At 48.9% G+C, this 25109-nt stretch overlaps 1 protein-coding gene across 1 annotated transcript; it reads right to left on the bottom strand.

Moving 5' to 3' along the window:
• Window positions 1-1303: 1303 nt before the first annotated feature.
• ACER1 (alkaline ceramidase 1) lies at window positions 1304-24247 on the bottom strand. Its single transcript, XM_004008577.6, has 6 exons — window positions 24120-24247; window positions 6654-6768; window positions 6431-6572; window positions 5355-5492; window positions 2297-2434; window positions 1304-1841 (listed from the first exon to the last, which is right to left on the bottom strand). The coding sequence occupies exons 1-6, from the start codon at window positions 24210-24212 to the stop codon at window positions 1673-1675; spliced, it is 795 nt and encodes a 264-aa protein (XP_004008626.1). The 5' UTR covers window positions 24213-24247; the 3' UTR covers window positions 1304-1672.
• Window positions 24248-25109: the final 862 nt, after the last annotated feature.

Genomic DNA, 25109 nt, shown 5'->3' with positions numbered 1-25109 from the left:
GATACAGGAATAGATGTGAGAATAATGGATGATGGAAGGATGGATAATATATGCATGGATGGATGAAGAGATGGATGTGCAGATGGTTGAATGAATGAATGATACATCCATAAATAAATGGTAGATAAAACGACAGATAATAAATTAAAGAGCAAAACAATGAATGAATGAATGATCGGATGAGTAAATTAAAGGAGAGATAGACGGATGGTTCAATGGAGAGTTCAAAAGAATGAATGGATGGATGGACGAATGGACAGATAAAGGATGAGTAGATGGGTGGATGTTTGCCAGACACCATTCTGAGAACTTTACGTATGTTATCTTGTTTTATCTACACAGAAATCTAAAGAAGGCAGGAGTGCTTTACAGACAAAGTCCTTGAACTTCAGAGGTAGAGGGGGGGAAAATCACTTCCCTCAGAAAATACAAATAGGAAATAGTGGAGCAAGATTCAAATTTACATCTGCCTGACTCCAAGCCCTGAGCTCTTAACCACTGTGGAAAGCACCCTCCTCCCTCTCTCCTCTCACTTTGAGAGCCTGTACCAGCCACCACGGGCTTCCCTGGTACCAACTGCTAAAGAATCTGCCTGCAATGCAGGAGACCCCGGTTCGATTCCTGGGTTGGGAGGATCCCCTGGAGAAGGGATAGGCTACCTACTCCAGTATTCATGGGCTTCCCTGGTTGCTCAGATGGTAAAAAAAATCCACCTGCAATGAGGGAGACCTGAGTTTGATCCCTGGGTTGGGAAGATCCCCTGGAGGAGGGCATGGCAACCCATTCCAGTGTTCTTGCCTGGAGATTCCCATGGACAGAGGGGCCTGGCAGGCTACAGTCCATGGTGTCACGAAGAGTCAGACACGACTGAGTGACTAAGCTCAGCACACAGCACCCATGTCACCCAGTCCAGGCCTCCATGAGGCTCCAATGCTACCAGCCCCGTAAGTCCGTGGGAGCACGTGTGAGCATGTGAGGATCCCTGAGGTCTCTGCATGCACATGAAGTCACTTCAGTCATGTTCAAACTCTTTGAGACCCCATGGACTGTAGCCCCCAGGCTCCTCTTGTCCATGGGATTTCCTAGGCAAGAATACTGGAGTGGGTTGCCATTTCCTCCTTCAGGGGCTCTTCCTGATGCAGGGGATCGAACCTGCGACTTTTACGTCTCCTGCATTGGCAGGCAGATTCTTTACCACTAGCACACATGCTTGAGTGTAAGGTGACCAGAAAACATGTCCATTCTCTAGGATGCCTCCCAAGTATCAGTGACACTGCACAGCCAAAGACAGGTCTGAAGAGTCTCACAGTGACCACCACTGTTTATATGATGCCCAGGGACCAAGCCCCAGCCTGAGGTCATTCCCAGTGGCTCCCACAGAAGCACAGCGCCTCAGTGATCCAGCCCCACAGGCCGTGTGAAACGGTAAACCTGGAAGAGGAAGTGAAAGAGGATGGGGGCGGGTCATGGAGGGCAGCTCCAGGGTCATCAGACTGCAGCACAGAGAGGTCATGAAGTCCATCCCCTGCCTCGATACAGGGGCACGGAGGACTAGGATGATGAGGAGAGGGAGCCGGAGCGCAGAACTGCGAGCATCTCTCGGTCTCCCAATTCAGGCCGCTGTCCTTGGTGGATGCGTAGGTGTCTGGTGATCAAGAAGCCCTGGCGGACCTCAGCAGCTCTTGTGGTCATCACCCATCTCCACGTAGGGCAGCCCCATGGGCCACGTGTCCCGAGGCCAGTAGCGGACTTTGATGGTTTTGTTCGGCATCTCGTATGTGGAATCCACCACAGCCAGGATGACTATGCCATAGGGGAAGGTGAAGCTGATGAGTACGTGCCTGGGTGACAAGGTGGAGAGAGGGAAAAGATGCCCCAGCAGTCAGCTTGATGGCCCCAGCCCCACCTCTCCTGGATCCTGGCCATCAAAAGGGATCTCCTGACCACACATCCCCAAGACATACACACACATCCCATTATCTGTGCCTGCCCCCGCTTCCCCCAGGCTCCTGCTCCAAGCTCTGGCATCTGAGATTTTCTGCTTCTAGGACCCAAGTGAAAGCGTTAGTTGCTCAGTCATGTCTGACTCTGCAATGCCATGGACTGTAGCCTGCCAGGCTCCTCTGTCCATGGAATTCTCCAGGCAAGAATACTGGAGTGGGTTGCCAAGCACTTCTCTAGGGAATCTTCCTGACCCAGGGAGTGAACCCAGGTCTCCCACATTGCAGGTGGATTCTTTACTGTCTGAGCCACCAGGGAAGCCCCTAGAGCCCAAGACCACAGGGTAAATGCTTACCAGATGCTGTGCAGGTAGGAGAAATTAATCCATTGCCAGAAACTGCAAAGCAGGCGGTCACTGATCCAGCTAGTAAAGGCGAGAGCCCAGATAACCGTGGAGACCTCAATCAGATGCCGGAGCTCCTTATTATTGGTCCTAGGGCGGGAAGAAGGGAGATCAGAGCCTGACTCAGCTAGCAGAGCCCCAGGGGGCGGATGGGAAATTCCTCCATTCCAGGAGAGGAGGCTCGGAGGAGGGAAGGATCACGGGGCAAGGTGGGGGAGGGGCCAGACCCATGCTAACACGTGGGGACTGCTCACAGCAATGCTATTGTTCCCATTTTGTGGATGAGAAAACTGAGGCACGTGAGATTAAGTATGCCTCAAACCCCACCCCAAGGTTACACAGCCAGTCTGTGGGGTCTGAATCAGGTTCATCAGAATACAGAAGCCGCAGCCAACAAGCCCTTCTGTGTTTGTGCTTTGGGGTATAAGTGTATGTGCACCTGTGGGCTGGTGCATGGGAATTTATGTCCATGTGGCTCTGAGAATACGTGTGTATGTGTGTGGGAGGGTGTCCCATGTCATGGGACAACTCAGGACTAGACTATGTATTTCCCCAACAGCAGAACTAACCCAATGTCTCTTGGGAAAGAGCTTATGAGATATTAATGAGGCAATAACTCCTTCATGGGTAAAAGTGCAAGCCCTGCCTGCTAGCCTAAAAGGGGACAGTCTGAACACCGAAACAAAACAAAACCACACACCTAAGAATTGGTAAAATTTGAGTACAGATGGTAAAGAATCTGCCTGCCAATGCAGGAGACACAGGTTCAATCCCTGGGTTGGGAAGATTGCCTGGAGAAGAAAATGGCAACCCACTTCAGTATTCTTGCCTGGAGAATTCCATGGAGAGAGGAATCTGGTGGGCTATAGCCCATGCGGTCGCAGAGAGCTGGACATGACTGAGTGATTTAGCATGCACACACACATGTAATTACACAAGATGCTGCCTCTGGTGGAGGTGGGGAGAATCTGGGTGAAGGGTACACAGGACTCTGTACTATTTTTGCAGCTTGCTCTGAGCCTGTAATTATTTCAGAATAAAAAGTTAAAAATATAGCATAGTGACTGCAATGGATTGAAACACTTCAGAGATAAATGTCCATGAGTTCATAATGCTTAAAAAACAAACAAACAAAAAAAAAAAAACCACTCTCATTGGTCCTTACCAGAAATGGCTAAGGCACCAACTCATTGCTCTGGAAATTAATTTTCAAAAGGGAAAGAATTAACTCCCAATCCTGTCTTTCCTGTCCAAACTGCATTTCAAGGTTGATGAGCAAACATTCTTCTGTCTGGATGGATGGAGTCCAGACAATGAACGCAGAAGGAATAATAGAATCTGAAAATCACCCTTTTGCACCCTCTAAGGAGATCACGGGTGGAGACAGCATGAAATGGCTGCTGGAATCATTAGGGGAAAGGCCTGTAGAAAACTTTATAACGAAGGATCTGGATGACACCATCTGAATCCACAGAGCAAACGTAATGGCACTGAAAGCAGGGCGACCACTCGTTACGGGGTCTTAATGGGCTGGAACAGGCAGCGCCCAGTGCCACACATGAAGTGGAAAAAAAGGTAAAGCTAAAACTAGATCTATTAATTTACAGAGGAAAAAAAAAAAAAAAAGGAAACAGGTTGGAAGACCACAGGAACCAGCTGGCCAAATTCAAGATTCAGGATGTACTACAGAACAAACCTTTGAGCTTCTGTTATCAAACCAGAGGCATGAAGAAAGGGGGAAGGAGGAAAGGACTGCTATAAAAGAAGGAACACCTGAGGGACTGTGTTTGCCTTCTGATTTAAACAAGACCGAGCACAAGAAGACGTCTTTGGGAAACTGAGGAAAGGTCAGTGCAAACTGGTATTATTTATAGATGCTATTCTAAGGAAGCATCTTCCATTCGTCTCTCTAAATCCTCTGCTACCTTCTCCCAGCCAGCCCTGAGCCTCAAGGGCTGGCAGGGTATGGGGTGGGGGAGCTGAGTTATGTGGACCTGGAAATAAATATTCCAATAGTACCCTCCCTCCACCATTTGATTCCTTGCTGGGGCTCCCCACTGGTCAACCCCACTGGAAACCATTGACTTACCCAACTGGAAACCATTGGCCAACCCAAATGAAAACCATTGGCCATCCCAACTGGAAACTGTTGGCCAACCCAACTGGAAATCATTGACTTACCCAATTGGAAGCCCAAGGATAAGGGCTTGGACCTTATCCTGGATTTGGCCCACACAACCTCCCTCTGGGATTGGCTCAGGCTGACTAACCAACAACTGGAGGTCACAGCTCTGGCCAAAAAGACTCTCTGCTACCTCTCTCCTTCCAGATTCTTGCAATCACTCCTTGCCATCACTCCCCATCCCAGGTCTCCTGATGAGCATGGAGTCCCGTATTAACAGAGGGGTTCTAAATGATCTCTAGTGATGTTCCCACAGTCTGCCCTCTTCTTTGTAAACAACCCTTTTATACAACTCTCCTTAAATGGCCCCATTTGGGAGTTCCTTCTCTAGCCTGCCAAGACCTAGCATGGGTTAAAAATGATAATTTTTTATCAGGAAAGTGAAACCCTGAACAATTAATGGGTGACATTACATGAAATCTACGGGGATAGAGAATCCAGATTGGGGACCTCCCTGGTGGTCCAGTGGTTAGGACTCTGAGCTTCCAATGCAAGGGGTGCAGGTTCCATTGTTGGTTGGGGAACTAAGATCCCACGTGCCATGTGGCCAAGAAAAAGAAAAAAGGAATGCAGGTTGGCAACATGCTGTTGGGGCTGGTTAGTGGGCACATGGAGGTTTATGATACAATGCTCTCCACTTGTACGTGTGTTTGGAGGTTTTCAGAGAAGAAGGACAAACTCTGCCTTAGATTTCAAATCCTGGTCCTGGCCCTAGCTGGTGAATGATCCTGGGGAAGGGAATGTGGTGAGGCTTTTCTTCGGGGGGTGGGTGCGGTTCCTGGAAGAGAAAGGGGTGCCACCTCTCTGGGCACCTGCAGTCACACCCACTTCTTATACTCCTGGACCACGATGTAGACAATGTGCAAGCCAATGACGTTTAGGGCATATGCGTTGATCGTGGGCCTCAGGAAGGACAGGAAGGTACTGACCAGGGTGATGATGACGATCAATGAGATGTACCGGGACCTGAAGGAAGAGAAGGTCTCAGCTGTGGCGGGGCCAGGCAGGGGGAGGGTGGTTGAGGGGTATTCCTGTGGGGTTTGGGTAGTCACATGGAAATCTCATGGCTGAGATGGATAAGAAAAGGGAAGGGGTTCTGAGAAGCCCAACTGAGCTCAGAAAAAGGTCTTAAGACTCCCAGGAGGACTCAGTAAAAAAGGTCAGATGAGGGTCCCAAGGCCCAGGTAAATTCAGGCAAGAGTCTCAGGTGAGCCAGGTGGGATTAAGGAAGGAGCACCAGGGGTCCCAGAAACTATTAGGAGAGAGGTCCTGAAGGCTTGGGTTTCCCCAGTGGCTCAGTGGTAAAGAACCCCACCTGCCAATGCAGGAGACCTAGGTTCCACCCCTGGATCAGGAATATCTCCTGGAGAAGGAAATGGCAACCCACTCCAGTACCCTTGCCTGGAGAATCCCATGGACGGAGGAGCCTGATGGGCTCCAGTACATAGCGTCACAAAGAGTCAGACACGACTGAGCACGCACACGCCTGGAACCCCAAAGCAGGCTCAGAAAGGCCCTGGAGAAGCTCTCAACTCTCCAGGTGGGATACAAGGAAGAATAAGCAGGTGGGTAAGGGGACAACAGAGGACGAGATGGTTGGATGGCATCACCAACTCAAAGGACGTGAGTTTGAGCAAACCCCGGGAGATGGTGAAAGTCAAGAAAGCCTGAGGGGCTGCCGTCCATGGGGTCACAAAGAGTCAGAAATGACTGAGCGACGGAACAACAACCGGGGGAGGATTCCAGGGCTCCCAAGTATGCTCAGAAGAGGGGTGCCTGGAAGTCTGGTGAGGTCAGGCAGGGTCAGGAAAAGGTCCTGGAGTGTTGAGGGGAGGGACTCCAAAGAGGGTCTGAAGGATAGGTGGGCTCTGGTAGGATTGACAGAGGGCCGGCCCCTGCCCCACCTGTTCTGCCCTAGGAAGGCAGGGAAATAGCAGCGGGGCAACCATAAGCTGTAGCCGCTGGCCAGCAGCCACAGGATAGTGATCTCATCCAGCATCTGGCCCAGGAAGCTGAGCGTCATGTGAAAGTACATGGAGAACAGTCCTGGAGGGAGAGACAAAGGCAGGTGGTCAAGGGTGCTGTCCCTCTTGCCCCCCCCCGCACTGTCCCAATGTCCCCACCTACCTGTGATTGTGAAGAGAATGAACAGCACGTAAATGTAGCGGGAGCGTTTCTGGATATATGGGCGCATCAGAAATGTCATGAGGGGCCCAAAGATTAAGAAGGTGACATTGCTGAACTGGAGAAGGAAGGGGAAAGCATAGTGAGGGGCTGTCAAGACAGAGGAGGCCGAGCACGGTCGCCCTCAGTCATTGCCCAGCTGGTCAGCAGCCATCTTTCAGGCAGTGAACTGGCCCAGGGTCTATCCATCTTTCAGCTGACCAGTCAACCACTCATTGGTAGATCCATTTCTCCATCCATTACTCCGTGGGCTCATTAATTCATGCAATGCACGTGGTGAAGACTATCTACTAACATTTTCCTTTCAGCAACAATGTCCCCCAAGTTTGAGCTGGGCATTCAACTACTCAACTAAAGACTACATCCCCCAGCCTTCCTTGCAGCTCACTTTGGCCTTGGGACCTGCTCTAGCCCATGGGACAGGACTGTAAATGAATCATCACTATAACTTCCAGGTCAGTTCTCAAGAATCTGCTTGAGGCTTGCTCTCTACTTCCTATGGACTGAAATGCAAACACAGTGGTCATGAACTGGCCTTGGCCTTGTAGACAAGGAAAGACAGTGCAATACCCTAGTGACTCACTTCTAAAAAATAGCCTGAGGGGACTTCCCTGGCAGTCCAGTGGTTAAGAATCCACCTTGCAATGCAGGGGGTTTCCCTGGTAAAGGATCTGTCTGCAATACGGGAGACCTGGGTTCAATCCCTGGGTCGGGAAGATCCCCTGGAGAAGGGAATGGCTACCCACTCCAGTATTCTTGCCTGGAGAATTCCATGGACAGAGGAACCTATCAGGCTACAGGTTCCTGTCAGGCTACAGCTCCTGTCAGGCTACCTGTCAGGAGTTGTGAAAGAATCAGACAGGACTGAGCAATTAACACTTTTACTTGCAGTGCGGGGGACATGGGTTCAATTCCTGGCCAAGGAACTCAAATCCCATGTGCAATTAAGCCCCCACATCTACTGAGCCTGTACACCACAACTAGAGAGTCCATGTGCTTCAACAAAAGATCCTGCATGCCAGAACTAAGACTGTGACTAAGACTCAACTCAGCCAAATAAATAAGTACCAAAAAAGAAAAGAAATACAGGGAGCAGGGACTTCTCTAGTGGTCCAGTGGCTAAGACTCTGATTTCCCAATGCAGGGGGTCTGAGTTCTATCCTTGGTCAGGAAACTAGATTCCACTTGCCACAACTAACGATTCCCCACGCTGTAACTAAGACCTGAAGCAGCCAAATTAAAAAAAAAAAAAATTACAGAGCACAGTGGTGGGTGTGGGGAAAATCATTCACCTGATTCAAGGTCAGCATCTACTAGCCTAGGTCCTGGTCACCTGTACAGTTTCCCAAGACAGGAGCCCTCCTGATTCCAAAGCTCTCCTGGGACAATGATGGAATCAGCTCAAAGGTCACCATTTAAGAACCTAGCCTTGGCAAACTGGTTTCCCAGCCCATGGTCCCACCTATGTACTTGTTTTCCATGCCAAAGTCTCTGATGTTTATCAATGGACAAGGTCAAACACAACTCCAGGAGGGCCACCCAGTTCACAGCAGCTATCCTAGAACACAGAGATCCCCCTCCTCCCCAACTTGCCCTGTCTATATCACAAAACCCTACCCCACTGGAATAGATACTCATGCCAAAGCAGGATATCAGGCTTTCTCTTTTAGGAGGTTGAAACTTGGAACAGACACAAAGCCTGGGAGTCACCAAGATCGAGTTGCATCACTGACCGCTCTCTACAGAGGCCCTGGGATATTGTTGTGATATTTAAGATGTGACAACCACTTTGCCACCCATGAGAAGACAAGGCTGAGGGAAAAAAAAGCGAATGCTTGAGGACGGTATCTGCACATCTGCTGAATCCTGCAGACCTACTGCAGGTCCCAGCCTTCCTAAAACAACTCATCTTTCCATTTTTTAATGCATCTCACTATCTTTCCAATATTCTCTCTTTCCCCTTCTTGTTTGTTTCTTTATCTTGGTTTTTGGTTAGTTTTTTTTTTTTTTTCTTAATTGAAGTACAGCTTATTTACAATGTTGTGTTAAATTCAGGTATACAGCAAAGTAATTCAGTTACACATATATTTGGTCTTTTTCAGATTCTTTTCTATTATAGGTAATTACAAAATTCTGGATATGATTTCTTGTGCTATACAGTAGGTCCTTATTTATCTATTATATATATATATATAGTATTATATATAATATTATATATATATATATAGTTTGTATCTGTTAATCCCAAGCTCCTGGTGTATCCATCCTCTTTGATAACTGTAGGTTTGTTTTCTTTGTGAGTGTTTTGTAAATAAATTCACTTGTGTTGTTTTTAGATGCCATGTGTAAGTGACATCATGATATTTGTCTCCATCTGACTTACCTCACTTAGTATGCTAATCTCTAGGTCCATCCACGTTGCTGCAATGGGCAAAGTTTCATTCTTTTTTTTAAATTTTATTCATTTATGGCTGTGCTGGGTCTCCAGTGCTGCGCGCAATGGGGGCTAGTTGCGGTGAATAGGGGCTACTCTTCAATACAGCGCACAAGCTTCTCGTGGCAGCGGCTTCTCTCGTTGCTGAGCACAGGCTCTAGGTGTGTGGAGACTTCAGTAGCTGCAGCGCATGGGCTTAGCTGTGCCACGGCATGAGGGATCTTAGTTCCCTGATCAGGGGTCGAACCCACATCCCCTGCACTGACGGGCAGACTCTTAACCACTGGACCACCAGGGAAGTCCTGTTTCATTTGGTTTTATGGCTGAGTAGTACTCTGGAGAAGGAAATGGCAACCCACTCCAGTACTCTTGCCTTGAAAATCCCATGGATGGAGGAGCTTGGTGCAGGCTACTATCCATGGTATCGCAAAGAGTCGGGCACGACTGAGTGACTTCACTTTTCACTTCCAGTACTTCACTGTATGTAGGTCCCACATCTTCTTTACGCATTCATCTGCCAAAGGACATTTAGGCTGTCTCCATGTCTTGGCTATCGTAACAATGCTGCTATGAACACAGAGGCGCATGCATCTTGAATTCGTGTTTTTATCTTTTCCAGATATATGCCCAGGAGTGGTAAGGTAGCTCTCTACAGGCTGAGCGCCATGAATCCATCAGCAGTGGTATATTAGCTAGGGTTCTTTCGTAGCAAGCAACAGAAAATGATTGTGATGAACTTAAACTATAAATATAAATTGTGTGTGTGTGCACGTGTGTGGGTACTTATTTAATTGACCAAATTATTTATTCATGTATTTGTTCATTCATTCATTTATTACAATGAGCTCAATAATTAAAGGAACTGTAGAGGACAGGAAAACCAGAAACCAGAATAGCTTTGGCCCTTTAATAGACAATCTCTCCAGGGGACAATTTTGGGTATGAATGAAAACAACTGTATTCAGTTTTTACTGTGCAAGCCCAAACTTCAAATTCTGGAGAGTGGGGATGTCCCTAGTGGTCCAGTGGTTAAGAATCCACCGTGCAGTGCAGGGGAAGCAGGTTCAGTTCCTGATTGGGAAACTAAGATCCCGCATGCCACACAGCAAGTAAGCCCACGCGCCACAACCGTTGAGCCCATGCATCACAACCGTAGAGTCCATGAGCTGCATGGAAGATCCCACACACTACCGCTAAGACCTGACACAGCCAAATTAAAAAAAAAAAGTCTGGAGAGTGTAGCCTGGGCCACATCTGATCCTTGGAGGAGACTACTTTGAGTGACCATCCCACCGAGACCATAACCAGGTGGCTGATGAAGGGGAAATGGAGCCATGGATACTGAATGGGCAAAAACCCCACACAAATCTGATGTCCCCTCCATCTCCAGCCACATGCCAGCCCTTGGGGAAACCAAGCGTGCCTGAAGATGCTGAGCCATCCAGCCTCCCAAACTCTTAAGTCTCCACTTAGAACACATCTGTGACTCCCATACATCAAATCCAGATTCTTTAACTTGGCTTACACATTCCCTCCATAGCTACCTTTCCCCACCTTCAACTGTACAATCTGGGTGGAAAGAATAACTCAGCTCCTCCAAAGGAGGCTTACTTTACTTCTTACCTCCTGGAGTTTTCACAGACTCTTCCCACTGCCTATAAGGCTCTCATTCCCATGTAGCCCTCTTTGCCAGCCCAACTACTCTGTATTTAGCCTGGGGATTGCTTTCTTCCTAAAGCCTTCCTAAGCCCGCAAGGCAGGGTCAGGGTGGTCTTCCTTTGTGTCCCATGCAGTCCCATGTTCCTGACCCTGGTCTTGCTGTTCTAGAACTATCTGGGTCTCCTGCTACATCTAGTCTTGAGAATAGGGATTGTGGCTTCTGCCTTCTCCATTATAACCTCAGGAGCCAGAATACAGTACAAAAAAGTCTTACTGAATGACCCAGATAACCACGATGGTGTGGAGTCAAACATCCTACAGTGTGAAGCAAGTGGGCCTTAGGAAGCATTGCTACGAACGAAGCTAGTAGAGGTGATGGAACTCCAGGTGAGCTATTTTAAATCCTAAAATATGCTGCTGTGAAAGTGCTGCACTCAGTAATGTCAGCAAATTTGGAAAACTCAGCAGTGGCCACAGGACTGGAAAAGGTCAATTTTCATTCCAATCCCAAAGAAGGGCAATGCCAAAGAATGTTCAGACTACTGCACAACTGCACTCATCTCACATGCTAGCTAGGTTATGCCCAAAATCCTTTGAGCTAGGTTTCAGCAATACACGAACCTAGAACTTCCACATGTACAAGTTAGGTTTAGAAGAGGCAGAGGAATCAGAGATCAGATTGCCAACATCTGTTGGATCATAGAGAAAGCAAGGGAATACCAAAAACATCTACTTCTGCTTCACTGACTATGCAAAAGCCTTTGTGTGGATTACAACAAACACAAAATTCTTAAAGAGACGGAAATACCAGACCACTTTACCCTCTCCTGAGAAACCTGTATGTGGGTCAAGAAGCAACAGTCACAACCTTACATGGAACAACTGACTGGTTCAAAATGGGGAAAGGAGTATGACAAGACTGTATATACTGTCACCCTGCTTATTTCACCTCTATGCAGATCTCACCATGCAAAATGCAGGGCTGGACGAATCATGAGCTGGAATCAAGACTGATGGGAGAAGCAGCAACAGCCTCAGACATGCACATAATACCGTTCCAATGCCAAACACTGAAGAGGAACTAAATAGCTTGTTTTTTATAAAATATTTATTTATTTGTTTATGGCTGTGCTGGATCTTTGTTGCTGCTTCTGGGCTCTTTCTCTGGTTGTGGTACATGGGCTTCTCATCGCAGTGGCTTCTCGTTGCAAAGCAAGGGCTCCAAGCACGGGCTTCAGTAGCTGTGGCATGAAGGCTTCCAGGGTTTACAGCACAGGCTCAATAGTTGTGGCGCACTGGCTCAACTGCTCCCAGGCCTGTGGGATCTTCCCAGCTCAGGGACTGAACCTGTGTCTCCTGCACTGGCAAGGGAATTCTTCACCACTGAGCCACCAGGGAATCCCTAAACAGTTTCTTAATGAAGGTGAAAGAGGAGAGTGATCTCCTATTGACTGTCTCTCAAAACAGTTCAAATGGATTTACCTGTCACACATGGGAAAACACTTGGCAAGAACATCCCTGGTGGCCCAGTGGGGTAGACATAGGTTGAATCCCTGGTCCTTGAAGATCCCACATGCTGAGGGGCAACTAATTTGAGTGGCACCAAGTTAACTGAGCCCACGTACCTAGAGCCCATGCTCCCCACCAAGAGATGCCCACATATGCCACACCTAGAGAAGGCCTGGGCACCGCAACAAAGACCAGCTCAGTTAAAAAAAGTAGTGAATTTTAAAAAATACTTGGCAGAGGGTCCTGCATCTAGAAAGTTCTGAATAGAAGGTGCTATAACTGTTACTTTCTAATCTTTTGAGCACCTGACTTTACAGGTTGTTCTTAATCCTCACACACCCATCAAGGCCAGGCTTTCTAGTTCCTGTTTGGCAATGTGGAACCTAAGTCTCAGAGACGTGGAGTGATTCCTCCGAGGTTGCACAGCTCTGAAGTCTGCTTTTACCCCATGCTTTGAAAGATAGGATGGGAGTTCCCCGGTGGTCCAGTGGCTAAGAGTCTGTGCTCCCAATGCTGGGGGCCCGGGTTCCACCCTTGGTCAGGGAACTTGATCCCACATGCCACAGCCAAAGATATCACAAGACGCAACTAAGACCCAAACAAATAAATAATTTGTTTGCAGCCAAACAAATAAATAAAATTTGTTTAAAAAATTTAAAGAAAAACAAGAGGACTAGATGTGTGGTGATGACTAAAGGGGGGTTTCCCTGTTTCCTGGATGTGTTGTCTAATTTCTCTGAGTCCCCCTTTCATGCACTAGTGAAATTCATGCACCAGTGGAATTCATGCACCATCAATGCTGTCTAGGTTTTGATGATCCTCTCCTATTTTACTGTAAACCTAGATAGTGTATTAAAAAGCAGAGACATTACTTTGCTGACAAAGGTCCGAACAGTCAAAGCTATGGTTTTTCCAGTAGTCATGTACAGATGTGAGGGTTGGACCATAAAGAAGGCTGAGTGCTGAAGAACGGATGCTTTTGAACTGTGGTGTTGGAGAAGATCCTTTAGGACAAGTCAATCCTAAAGGAAACCAACCCTGAATATTTATTGGAAGGACTTCTACGGAAGCTGAAGCTCCAGTACTTTAGCCACCTGATGCAAAGAGCTGACTCGTTGGAAAAAACCCTGATGCTGGGAAAGACTGAAGGCAGGAAGACAAGGGGACAACAGAGGATGAGATGGTTGGATGGCATCACTGACTCAATGGACATGTGTTTGAGCAAGCTCCAGGAGATGATGAAGGACAGAGGAGCCTGGTGTGCTGCAGTCCATGGGGTCACAAAATTTGAACACAATGAGTGACTGGACAAGAACAACAGCAATGCTACCATGAAGGCTGTTGGCAAGGGATGAGGGGTGCATGAGGCCAGGCATTGAAAAGCTACCTTGCTGGGGACATGGTTTCAGCTCAAGAAATAGTAAAGGCTGCTGCTGCTCTTGTTACTGTTGAAGGAGATATTAATAGCAGGCTTATTATGCTCCAAGCCCAGCTGCCTGCAGAATGAAGGTAGGGGTTCTGAACGTCCTTGAGTGTGTAGAATGAGGACACAGTGACGGGCGGTGCCTGTGACTAACAAGCTCCAAGTGGCTCTGGAGTCTCTGATAGAATCAGAGCCCAAGTTTCCCAATCACTGGCCCCACCCAGACTCCAAGAGTTGGGCGAGGCACCCGCCTGAGATTATGGCCAGTCCCGAGCTCTCACGCACGTGAGCTGGACTGCTTGGGTCCCGGCCCCAGAAGGTGACTTCACCTCAGTTCAGTCATTCATTCACTCATTCATTCGCTCAAGAATCATCCACACCTTCAGCACCGTCTGTGTGCTCAAGGACGTTGTTGTTGTTGTTGAGTCACTCAGTTGGGTCTTTCTTCGACTCCATGAACTGCAGCACGCCAGGCTCCCCTGTCCTTCACTATCTCCCAGAATTTGCTCTAACTCATGTCAATTGAGTTGGTAATGCCATCCAAGCATCTCATCCTCTGTCAACCCCCTTCTCCTTTTGCCTTCACTCTTTCCCAACATCAGGGTCTTTCCAATGAGTTGGCTCTTCTCATCAGGTGCCCAAATTATTGCAGCTTCAGCATCAGTCCTTCCAATGAATATTCAAGGTTGATTTCCTTTAGGATTGACTGGTTTGATCCTGTAGTCCAAGGGACTCTCAAGAGTCTTCTCTAGTCTCCTGCATTAGCAGGCAGATTTTTTTTGTTTTTTTTTTTTTCACCATCTGAGCCATCTGGGAACCCTCCCTTCAAGAATATTACCAGTGTCTGAAACAAAGTCCCTGGGACTTCCCTAGTGGTCCAGTGGTTAAAACACTACACTTCCACTGTAAGGGGCATGGGTTTGATTCCTGGGCAGAGAACTAAGATTCTGCATTCCACTTGGCATGGCCAAAAAAAGAAATAAAAAACCCTCAAAGACCCTCCCTTTACCAGGTATCCAGTCAGAGTTTGGGGGTTATTCTGGGCCTCATTTTCCTCCCCTATAAAATGTAGGCCTTGGGACTTCCCTGGTAGTCCAGTGGTTAAGAATCTGCCTATCAGTACAGGGGTTCACTCCCTGGTCCTGGAAGATCCCACATGCTGAGGAGCAACTCAACTCGTGGGCCACAGCTACTGAACCCACACAGCCTAGAGCCAGTTGCTCTGCAGTAAGAACAGCCACTGCAATGAGATGCCTGCACACTGCGACGAGAGAGTAGCCCCCACTTGTCACAACAGGACAAAGCCGGAGCAGCAACGAAGACCCTGAGCAGCCAAAAATAAACAAGTGAGTATTAAGAAAAACCCCCACAGGCCCTATCTCTGAGCACCACGGTGAGGATTAGAGAACTGAGTGCTGCCAGCCCAGGGGGTTTTGGCAGTTTTGTTCACTGCTGCCAGGCCCCCAGCGTCTAGAACAGTGCCTGGCATGCAGTAGGTGCCCAGCAAAGTTTTGTAGAGAATAGTACACGCAAAGAATATGTGTCGGGGAATTCCCTGGTGGTCCTGTGGCTAAGACTCTGCACTCCCAATGCAGGGGGCCCAGGTATGATCCCTGGTCAGGGAAGGAGATCCCACATGTGGCAGATAAGAGTTCACAACTAACAGATCCTGGATGCTACAACTAGGACCTGATGCAGCCGAATAAATAAAGATTTCTTTAAAAAAAAGAATATGTGTCAACAGTGCATACATACGCCTGGTGCTTGCGCAGTGTGCCATGGGGCAGCTATTATTCTAGAATGCTTTGCTGTTTGAATCATCAAAATCCGGCAGGGCCTCTGGTAAGTGGATGTGGCTGGATTCCTGAGGGCTGGAAGGAGGAAAGGGAGCGAGATGGGGGAAGGGAAGAAGGAGAGGGAGGAAGGAAGGAGACTGACTTGAATTAGCGCCTCATCTCATCTCAGCCTTTCTCATTTACCCACCATCCTGGGCTAAAACCACAGTCCCTGGACTTCCCTGGTGGTTCAGGGGCTAAGAGTCTACACTCCCAGTGCAGGGGGCACAGGTCTGGGAGGATTCCACACGCCGCTGGGCAACTAAGTCTGAGTCCCAATCACTGAGCCCAGAGCCGCAACTGCTGAAGTCCACGCGATAGAATCTGCGCTCCGTAACAAGAGGAGCCGGCGCAGTGAGAAGCCTGTGCGCCACAATGAAGAGCACCCCCCAGCTCGTCACCACCAAAGAAAGCTCATGCGCACCAGCGAAGACCAGAGCAGCCTAATACTTTTTAAATACTTTTTAAAAACATGCTTCTTTCCAAGACGCGACTTCACCTACTGTGGCTTCCATGAAGACAGAAAACACCTGTTTTATCCCCGGCTGTGTCACCAGTGCCTTTAAAGTTGGGCACCCAGCAGGCACTCCAGAAGAATTTGTTAAATCAATCAAATCAAGAAACATGTCTGGGGGGGGGGGGGGGGCAGGAGGGATAAATTATAGTGTAAGATTAATAGATACATACTACTGAATATAAAATAAATAATGCGGTGCTACTTTCCAGCACAGGGATCCATACTCAATACCCTATAATAAACCATAATGGGAAAGAACATGGAAAAGGATTTCCCTGGTGATCCAGTGGTTAGGACTCTACATTCTCACTGCTGGGGCCCCGGGTTTAATTCCTAGCGGGGTAGCTAAGATGCCACAAGTAGTAAGGCATATATACTTTATATCTATATTCTTTGTGTGTGTGTATATATACATACACTGCAGGCAGATTCCTTACCCACTGAGCCACCTGGGAAGTCCCAGTGCCCCACAGAAACCCCCTTGTTGCGTAGGAACTCAGTCCTCTGAAGTAGGAAATGGCAACTCACTCCAGTCTTCTTGCCTGAAAAAGTCCACAGACAGAGGAACCTGGCGGGCTACAGTCCACGGGGTCCCAAAAAGCCAGACATGACTGAGCACCATGGTCAATATCTGCTGAATAGGAGGAAGGAATGAATGCGTTTTCTTCCCTAGCAGATACCACAACCTGGCATCCTATACCCTTGACTCTCATTTAGTGCTTCCATCTCCCAGGACACCAACCCCACCTCCCGTGCATGCACACTCAGTGTGTCCAACTCTCTGTGACCCCATGGACTGGAGCCCACCAGGCTCCTCTGTCCAAGGGATTCTCCAGGCAAGAATACTGGAATGGGTTGCCATTTCCTCCTCCAGGAGGTCTTCCCCACCCAGAGGCTGAACCCATACCTCCTCTGTCTCCTGCATTGCAGGCTGGTTCTTTACCTGCTGAGCCACTGGGGAGGACCCATTCCAGCCCCATGATGGCAGGCATTTCTGTCTGCTTTCATCACTGCTGTGTCCCTGGAGCTGGAGCAGTGCCTGGTTCCAGCAGTTTCCAATGAATGAAGAGGGAAATAAAGAGGTCATTTCAATCTACCCCGGCGTCAGCTCTAGGAAGCCAGCAGGGTGGGGGTCACAGAGGCCTGTTTCTCCGAAGGGGAAGAGAGATCCAGAGGGACCTACTGAGTCTGGCCCCGGGATGTAGCAGGGGCATTCTCATCAGTTTCAGCTGTGTCATTATTCTATTCATGGCATCTGCTCTCCCTGAGAGAGCAGGAACCATGCCCTCCTTGGTTTCTGCTGGGTCTGGCATACCAGAGGTGCTCTGGAATTAATTGCAGTTGCTGTGGGAATTCCCTGGCGGTCCAGTGCTTAGGACCTGGCACTTTCACTGCCGGGCACAGGTTCAATCCCTGGTCCCTGAAACTATTAATATGATCCTGCAAGATGTGCAATGAAGCAAAAAAAGAAAAAAAAGAAAAAGAAAAGAAATTGCTGTTGCTGTGAATGTTGAGGAGAAGAAAGGCAGAAGAGGGAGGTGTGGTTTTGAGCTCATGGGACCTGTCAGTCACAGCCAGGTGCTCAGAGAGGGGCGGGCCTTGCGCCTGGGTCACACGGTATCCAGGGAGGAGAGAGACAGGAGTTATTAGCACACTGCAGAGGCCAGCCATGCCAAGGTTGTCCAAAGAGGAGGTGAGGAAGCTGATGGAGGTGTGGGCACTGCAGCTGGCAACCTCCTGGCTCTTATCTCCCCATCAGTTCGATACCCAACCCCCACCAGACTCGCCCTACTCATTCCCACCTGCCCATGCAGCTCCCCACAGCAGGCATGCCATCCCACTGCTCTGGATCTGAGCATCTGGGAGGGAGTTTTCTAGGGAGGATGGGATGCAGAGCTTCTGAAACTTTGGCAGGATCCCAGGGAAGAAATTTCAGCAGCACAACTGCCTCTGGAGGTTAAAGTGGGGGGCGTGGGGAGCCTTGAAACATCTTCCTACACCACTTGAAACTCTCCCAACTTAACAGCAGCCCAGCAGGAGGCCACCAAGCCAGAGCAAACAGGCACCCATTGGGGTGGCCCACGCACCACACACCACGCACCATGCTCATCCTATCCCAACCCTCCCACACCCCCACCACACTCTGTCCCAGCTGGACCACACTTCCAGACTCCTGGCCAGACTGTGAAATGCAATCAGCTGTCCCAGCCACCCTCACAGTGTGGAATCCCCCATGCTCCCAAGTCTGCCACGATTCCCTAGTGCCTGCACGATGGCACGTGGACTCTTCTGCCTGGCAGCCTTGTCTTGGCCTCTGGAAACCTCACCAGCCCTTTTTCTCACCTTCCGTCCCGGCCCCTCCGGCAGGCAGCCTAGGTGCTGGCTTCCAGCTACCAGTTCTCGTCTCTCACCTCAAGACCGTGGGATATGCTGTTTCCTTTGCCCCACCCACCTTAGAGAACATTAACTTATTCCTTAAGCTTCGAGGTTCCCTCCCCCACCCACCAAACGGAGGTGTCAGACCCCACCCCATAGTTCCCCACCGTTACTTCGGGAGCCCTCTTTCTCCCTTAGTCACGAGCTAACCATGGGGTTGGGAGGAGTCCATTCCTAATTCTGAACCACCCCCTCCACAGCCTAGGGGCCCTAAGCCTCTCTGGGACCTGGAATCACCCAACACAAGTTGGTTTACAGCATTTTTGCTGAATGCATAATGAGTCAGTCAGTGAATACAGGATAAATTTCAAACACTCCAACTCAGTATTGGAAACTTCATCTATGCATTCCCCCGGTGGCTCAGTGGGTAAGAATCCACCTGTCAATGCAGGGGACCCGGTTAGATCCCTGGTCCACAAAGATTCCACATGCCGAAGAGCAACTAAGCCCCATGGGCCACAACTGCTGAAGCCTGAGTGCCCTAGAGCCCATGCCCAGCGAGAAGAGCAACCACGACGAGAAGCCTGCACGCGCACACAGCAGTGAACGAGGAGCCTCCGCTTGCTGCAACTAGAGAAAGACCCTGAGCAGCAACGAAGACCCAGCACAGCCAAGAATAAAATTTGTTCATTAATTTTTTAAAAAACCTTCATCTTTATCTGGCCCCATATTTTGGGCACAGAGACACACTTTCCCAAACTGGTTGTCCCTCTTTTACTTCCAGGACTTAGCACATCATTTTCTTCTCTTCTGCTCCCTTTCCCAGACTCCTACCAGCCTTGGTGAGCTCCTATTCTTCCTTCAAAACCCAACTCCTAGGTGCCCTCCTCCATGAAGCCTCCAGAAACCTGAGCCAAGTCCTCCAGCACATCCTTCTTCTGTACCCTGACTGTGTTGGGCTGGGCCCTGCATCTACCAACTCCAAGCTCACAGCTCCTTTCCAGCAGATCAACAAGAAAGCAAAAGATTCTTCAGAGAGCACTGTTTTCCAATTACAAGTTATGACTCCTGAATGGATTGTGATGAAATCCATGTGAATGAGTTTAAAATTTTCTTTCATGGGCTTTTCCTGGTAGTCCAGTGGTTAAGAATCCACCTTCCAATGCAGGGGACATAGGTTCAATCCCTGGTTGGGGAACTAAGATCTCACATACTGAGGGCAACTAAGACCAAGCGCTGCAATGACTGAGCTGTGAGCCTGTGGGCGCAACTAAGATCTGAGGCAACCAGAAGTAAATCAATATTAAAAAACTGTTTTTCTTCTACATCATCTTTCATTTACATACCTAGATCAAAAGCATGCTTTTAAATAGCTGCCTAGTATTCTGACATGTATTCAGCACTACACAGATTGGTGAAAATATTATGCTTCTTTTTATTTTTTGGCTGTGCAGTTTACAGGATCTTAGTTCTCCAACCAGGCATTAAACCCAGGTCCTCTTCCCTGGTGACTCAGCTGGTAAAGAATCTGCCTGCAATGCAGGAGACCCGGGTTCCATCCCTGGGTCAGGAAGGTCCTCTGGAGAAGGGAATGGCTACCCGCTCCAGTGTTCTTGCTTGGGAAATCCTGTGAACAGAGGAGCCTGGCAGGCTACAGTCCATGGAGTCGCAAAGAGTCTGACACAACTGAGCAACTAACACTTTCCCTTCACTCTTCCGTGAACGCGCAGAGTCCTAACCACCAAACTACCGGGAACTTTCTATGGCTTCTTTTTCAGTCACTTATTTATTGCCATTGCAAATGTCCCAGAGGTGACATTATACACAAACTTTGCCAGCCATAGGGATTATCTCTTTGGTGAAAGTTCCTAGAGGTACAATGGCAGGGTCAGGGGTAAAGTTTATTTGTAAATTGATGTCTTTTAAAATATTTTTAAATATTTCTTTATTTGGCTGCACCGGGTCTTAGCTGCAGTATTTGAACTTTTAGTTGTGCCGTGTGGGATCTAGTTCCTGGACCAGGAATCAAACCTGGGCCCCCTGCATTGGGAGCACAGAGTCTTAGTTACTGAACCACCAGAGAAGTCCCTGTAAATTGATATCTTGACACAAGTTGTCAACTTGCTCGAAGGAGGCCGCAGAATGTGAGTGTGCCCACATTCATTTAAAAAAAAAACACAAACTCATTTTTAACTCCTGATTTGAGAGGCCAAAAAGAAAAATATATATTGTTTTCTATTTGGGCTTTAAAAAAGAAAAACTTCTTATATGAACAGGAAGCAGACTACAGCCCCCTGAGTCAAATCCAGCCCACTGTCTTTTGTATGGCCCATGTGCTAAGAATGATGTTTACAATTTTAAAAGGTCACAAAAAGGGAATTCTCTGGTGGTCCAGTGGTTAGGACTCAGATTCCATTGCAGGTGGCAAGGGTTCCATTCTTGGTCGGGGAACATCCCAGAAAAGGAAAAAAAAAAGGTTTCAAAAATTAAAACAAGGACAATATCTTGTGGCACTTGACAATTACTTGAAATTCACATTTTGGTGTCCACGAATAAAGTTTTATTGGCATTCAGCCATGTTCTTCTGTTTACATATCATCTTGGCTGATTTCTAGCTACAAGGGCAGAATTGAGTAGTTTTGAAAGAGATCATGTGGCCCCCCAAAATCCAAAACTACTGTCTATTTGGGCTTTCCAGGCAGCTCAGACGGTAAAGAATCTGCCTGCCAATGCAGAAGACATGGGTTTGATCCCTGGGCTTGATCCCTGGGTCAGGAAGATCCCCAGGAGGAAGGCATGGCAACCCACTGTAGTTCTCTTGCCTGGAGAATCCCATGGACAGAAGAAGTCTGGCAGGCTATAGTCCATGGGGTCGCCAAAGAGTTGGACATGACTTAGCTAAACAACACTGTCTATCTGGTCTTCACAAAAAGAGTTTGTGGGGGCTTCCCTTCTGGCTCAGGGGTAAAGAATCCGCCTGCCAATACAGGAGACACGGGTTGGATCCCTGATCTGGGAAGACCCCCACATGCTGCAGAACAACTACGCCTGTGCACCACAACTACTGAGCCCACATGCCACAACTACGCAAGCCTGGGTGCCCTAGAGTCCGCGCTCCACCACAAGAGAAGCCACTGCAACGAGAAGCTCGAGTACCGCAACTAGAAAGTAATCCTTGCTCATCTCAACTAAAGAAAAGCCTCCACAGCCAAAAGTAAATACATAAAATTATATATGTGTGTGTGTGTGTGTGTGTGTGTGTGTATATAAAAGGAGTTTGTGGATCCCCAAAGTATATGCCTTATTAGCTATAGTGATGGGGTTAGGGAAATCGGAAGTGTGTTGGAGGAGAAAGTCTCTTCTATAACAACTCAGATTTGTTTTCCCCATGCCCTGATCTATCTGCCAAAGCCTTTTGAGTAGAATAAAAGACATCCTAAGGAATTCCCTAGTGGTCCAGTGGTTAGGGCTTGGCACTTTCACTGCCAGGGCCCGCTTTCGATCCCTGGGTCAGGGAGCTGGGATCCCACAAGCTGCACAGCCAAAAAAGAAAAAAACAAAAAAGATGTCCAAGGCAAATACTGTCTGCTGAAACTTCTGTTTCTGTCTGATAAGTATCTGGAAAGGCAGGTACTGGATGCTGATGATGTAGAAATCTGTCTGAATACGTGTCATGACCAGAATCGGTTTTTAGACTTACAGCCTTGGCAAGTTATCTACAGGCTATTCAATTTTCCACATTTAGAGACAGGCTGAGGGCTTCCCCGGCAGCCCAGTGGTTAGCACTGTGCTTCCACTGCAAATAGGTACAGTTCAATCTCTAGGACTTCCCTGGTGGCTTAGACGGTAAAGTGTCTGTCTACAATGCGGGAGACCTGGGTTCGATCCCTGGGTCGAGAAGATCCCCTGGAGAAGGAAATGGCAATCCACTCCAGTACTGTTGCTTGGAAAATCCCATGGACAGAGGAGCCTGGTAGGCTACAGTCCATGGGGTCGCAAAGAGTCGAACACGACTGAGCGACTTCACTTTCACTTTCAATCTCTGGTCCAGGATCTAAGATCCTGCAAGCCCCAAGGCACAGCGGGGAAAAAAAAAAAAAAAAAAAAGACAGGTTGAAGAAGGATACCATGGAGGGGAATTTTGCACAAGAGCACACGGATCCGGATGCAGCCCATACTTGAGCCATCCCTCTCTCCACGCCTTCTGTGGGGTGGGTCTGGAGATGAAACTTTCTGGACTGCTGGGGAATGCAGAGAGGAGGGTTCCAGAATCCTCAACCCTCTTCTCTGCCTCTAGGCATTGGCATATTCAGCCCCCTCCCATTTTATAAGGCCACTGAGGGCCAGGAAGGGTCAGTACCTCAAAAGCTGGGGCAACCTCAGGGACGCCTCTCTTCTCAAACTCTCATGCTCCAGCTCTGGAAAGTGGTGAGGTCAAAGGTAACAGAGTCAGAGCAACTTGGGTATTGTGGCACTGAGCTTCCCCCTCTCCGAGAAAAAAACCTCTCCTGGATGTGTCAAGTTCAAATCCCACCTCTGAGTACGAGGGTGACCCTGGGCATATCCTTCAGTCTCCCTGGATGCCTGTTTCATCACCTGGAAAATGGGATTAACTAACTCCATACACTATGCATGTGTGCTAATTTGCTTCAGTCGTGTCTGACTCTTTGCAACCCCATGGACTAGAGCCCGTCAGGATCTTCTGTCCATGGGATTTTTCTTCTGTCCAGGCAAGAATACTGGAGTGGGTTGCCATGCCCTCCTCTTGGGGATCTTTATATGTGGTGCCTAATTCCCAGGGAAGATTAAATGGGGTTTTTCAGGCAAAATATTTAGGACGATGCCTGGCACACAGTAAGTGCTCGATAAAGGCCATTACGTGCAAGATTGCATGTTCATCATTTATTGAGCATGTACTGTGTGCAGGGCACAGAGTAAAGGATGTTTCCTCATTACCCACCATCCTGGGGGCTCCAGGAAATGTCCCCAGCAGCCCGCACAGGATAGCATAGCTGCACGTGTCTTTGGTCACTCACAGATTTCAACCTTCAGTTAAATGCCACTGCCATTGACACAGGATTTTTGAGCTCTTTTGCTGTGCCCCCATAGCAAGAGCTGGCGAAAGGATGACCAGTCATCCTGTTATACCTGAAACTGAAGGGTCTCCTGACACAAGACTTATGGTGCTGAAGCCAAGACAGTCCCAGTAAACCGAGATGATTTAGTCACCCTGGGCTGAGAGTATAGCTGAGAATGAAGCAGACATAACCACCTGCTCCAGGAAGTCCTCTCTGACCCACCCCTCCACCACTGGCTCAGAAGCCACCTCTCGGCTTCTCTGAAGCCGCCTTTGCACCCCCCTTTTTACAGCACCATCACCCTGGCTTATGAATGCCCGGAGCAGCCTCTGTATCCTCCACTCCAGGAGGGCAGAGAGGGCTCTTTTTCAGGTCACTATGGCGAGGCTCATGTCAAACAGAGACAGTCTAGTAAATGAAAGCCAGCGAGGCAAGCCTTGCCTAACAGATGAGCAAACCGAGGCCCAGAGAGACGGACCACTGGAGCAGGATTTCCCAGCAAGGAGGTGGAGGAGCTGGGGCTTGAACCCCTGTCAGCTGAGACTCTGTCCTGCCAGCCCTCCCACCCGGCCCCTCACCGTGTTGTAGAACTCGGCCACCAGCTGTGAGTACTGGAAGTTGGGCTCACACCAGTCCACCTCGGAGCTCTGGTAGGCGAAGATGCTGGGCATCTCGACACCTCACCTGCCGCCCGCTGGCTGCGTCTGGCAGAGTGAAGCATCTGCGCCTACAGAGGGACAGGCCCAGCCAAGGCGGGGAGAGGATGGCGGGGTGCCCTGCGGCAGACAGGTCGAGAGGAGGAAAAACCTGCTGGACGGCTCCCTGGTTATACCAGGGACAGCCTGCCTGTAAGGTGGTGGCAGCTGCCCTGGGCATAAGCAGAGGGGCTGGCATCATCCAGGGAGGGCAAGGGGGAGTGAGAAAGGGGCCTCCCTTCCCTGCTCCCTAGGAGTGGGAGTTAGGGAGACTGTTCCTTGGAAGAGTCATTTTAAATACTGGTGATGTTAGATCACCATCCTCACTTTACAGATGGGCAAAGTGAGGCATATGGCAAAGTCCTTTGCATAGAGCATGCAAGGTGAGGACACCAAGATGTGCACATAAGCAGGCTCCTGACTCCAAGCTTCTAACCACTACCCAGACGCTGCCAAAGCTACACACCGCAGCCTCCCAGATCCAGGCCAAGAGCTGCACACCTGTCCCAACTGACTCCACTCAGCTCCCTTGGGGGCCTTTGGTGATATGACCTCCTTTGAGGGTCCCAGTCTTCCTGTCTGGGCTATGGGAGACCGGGCTGTATTGAAACCATTTCTCTTGGGCAGACGAGACCGCAGATACCTGGAGGGTCTGAGTTTTGGGAGGGACTGCGGAGTTCCAGGTCTGGGGTTCCCAGTCCTGACTTCCCAGGGCTGCAAAAACCTCTGGTTTGAGAGTCAGACAGACTTGAGTTTGAATTCTGAGTTCTTCCCATTCCTAAGCAGTGTGACCACGGGCAAGTGAATTTACTTCTTCAAGCCTCAGTTTTCTCACCTGTGAGATGAGAAATAATAGAACTTCCCTCTTAGGGA

Source organism: Ovis aries, chromosome 5 (genome assembly GCF_016772045.2).
Source record: "Ovis aries strain OAR_USU_Benz2616 breed Rambouillet chromosome 5, ARS-UI_Ramb_v3.0, whole genome shotgun sequence".
NCBI lineage: Eukaryota > Metazoa > Chordata > Mammalia > Artiodactyla > Bovidae > Ovis > Ovis aries.
The sequence above is the reverse complement of the archived record's forward strand: the minus strand, read 5'-3'. Positions and strand labels throughout refer to the sequence as shown.

Bases quoted from the DNA above. Each gene is read 5' to 3' on its own strand.
- ACER1 (XM_004008577.6), bottom strand. From the start codon at position 24,212: ATGCCCAGCATCTTCGCCTACCAGAGCTCCGAGGTGGACTGGTGTGAG. The intron at 2,435-5,354 runs GTGGGTGTGACT...TTCCCGCCCTAG, and splicing joins GTGGTCCAGGAGTATAAGAA to GACCAATAATAAGGAGCTCC. The intron at 1,842-2,296 runs GTAAGCATTTAC...CTTGTCACCCAG, and splicing joins TCCTACCTGCACAGCATCTG to GCACGTACTCATCAGCTTCA.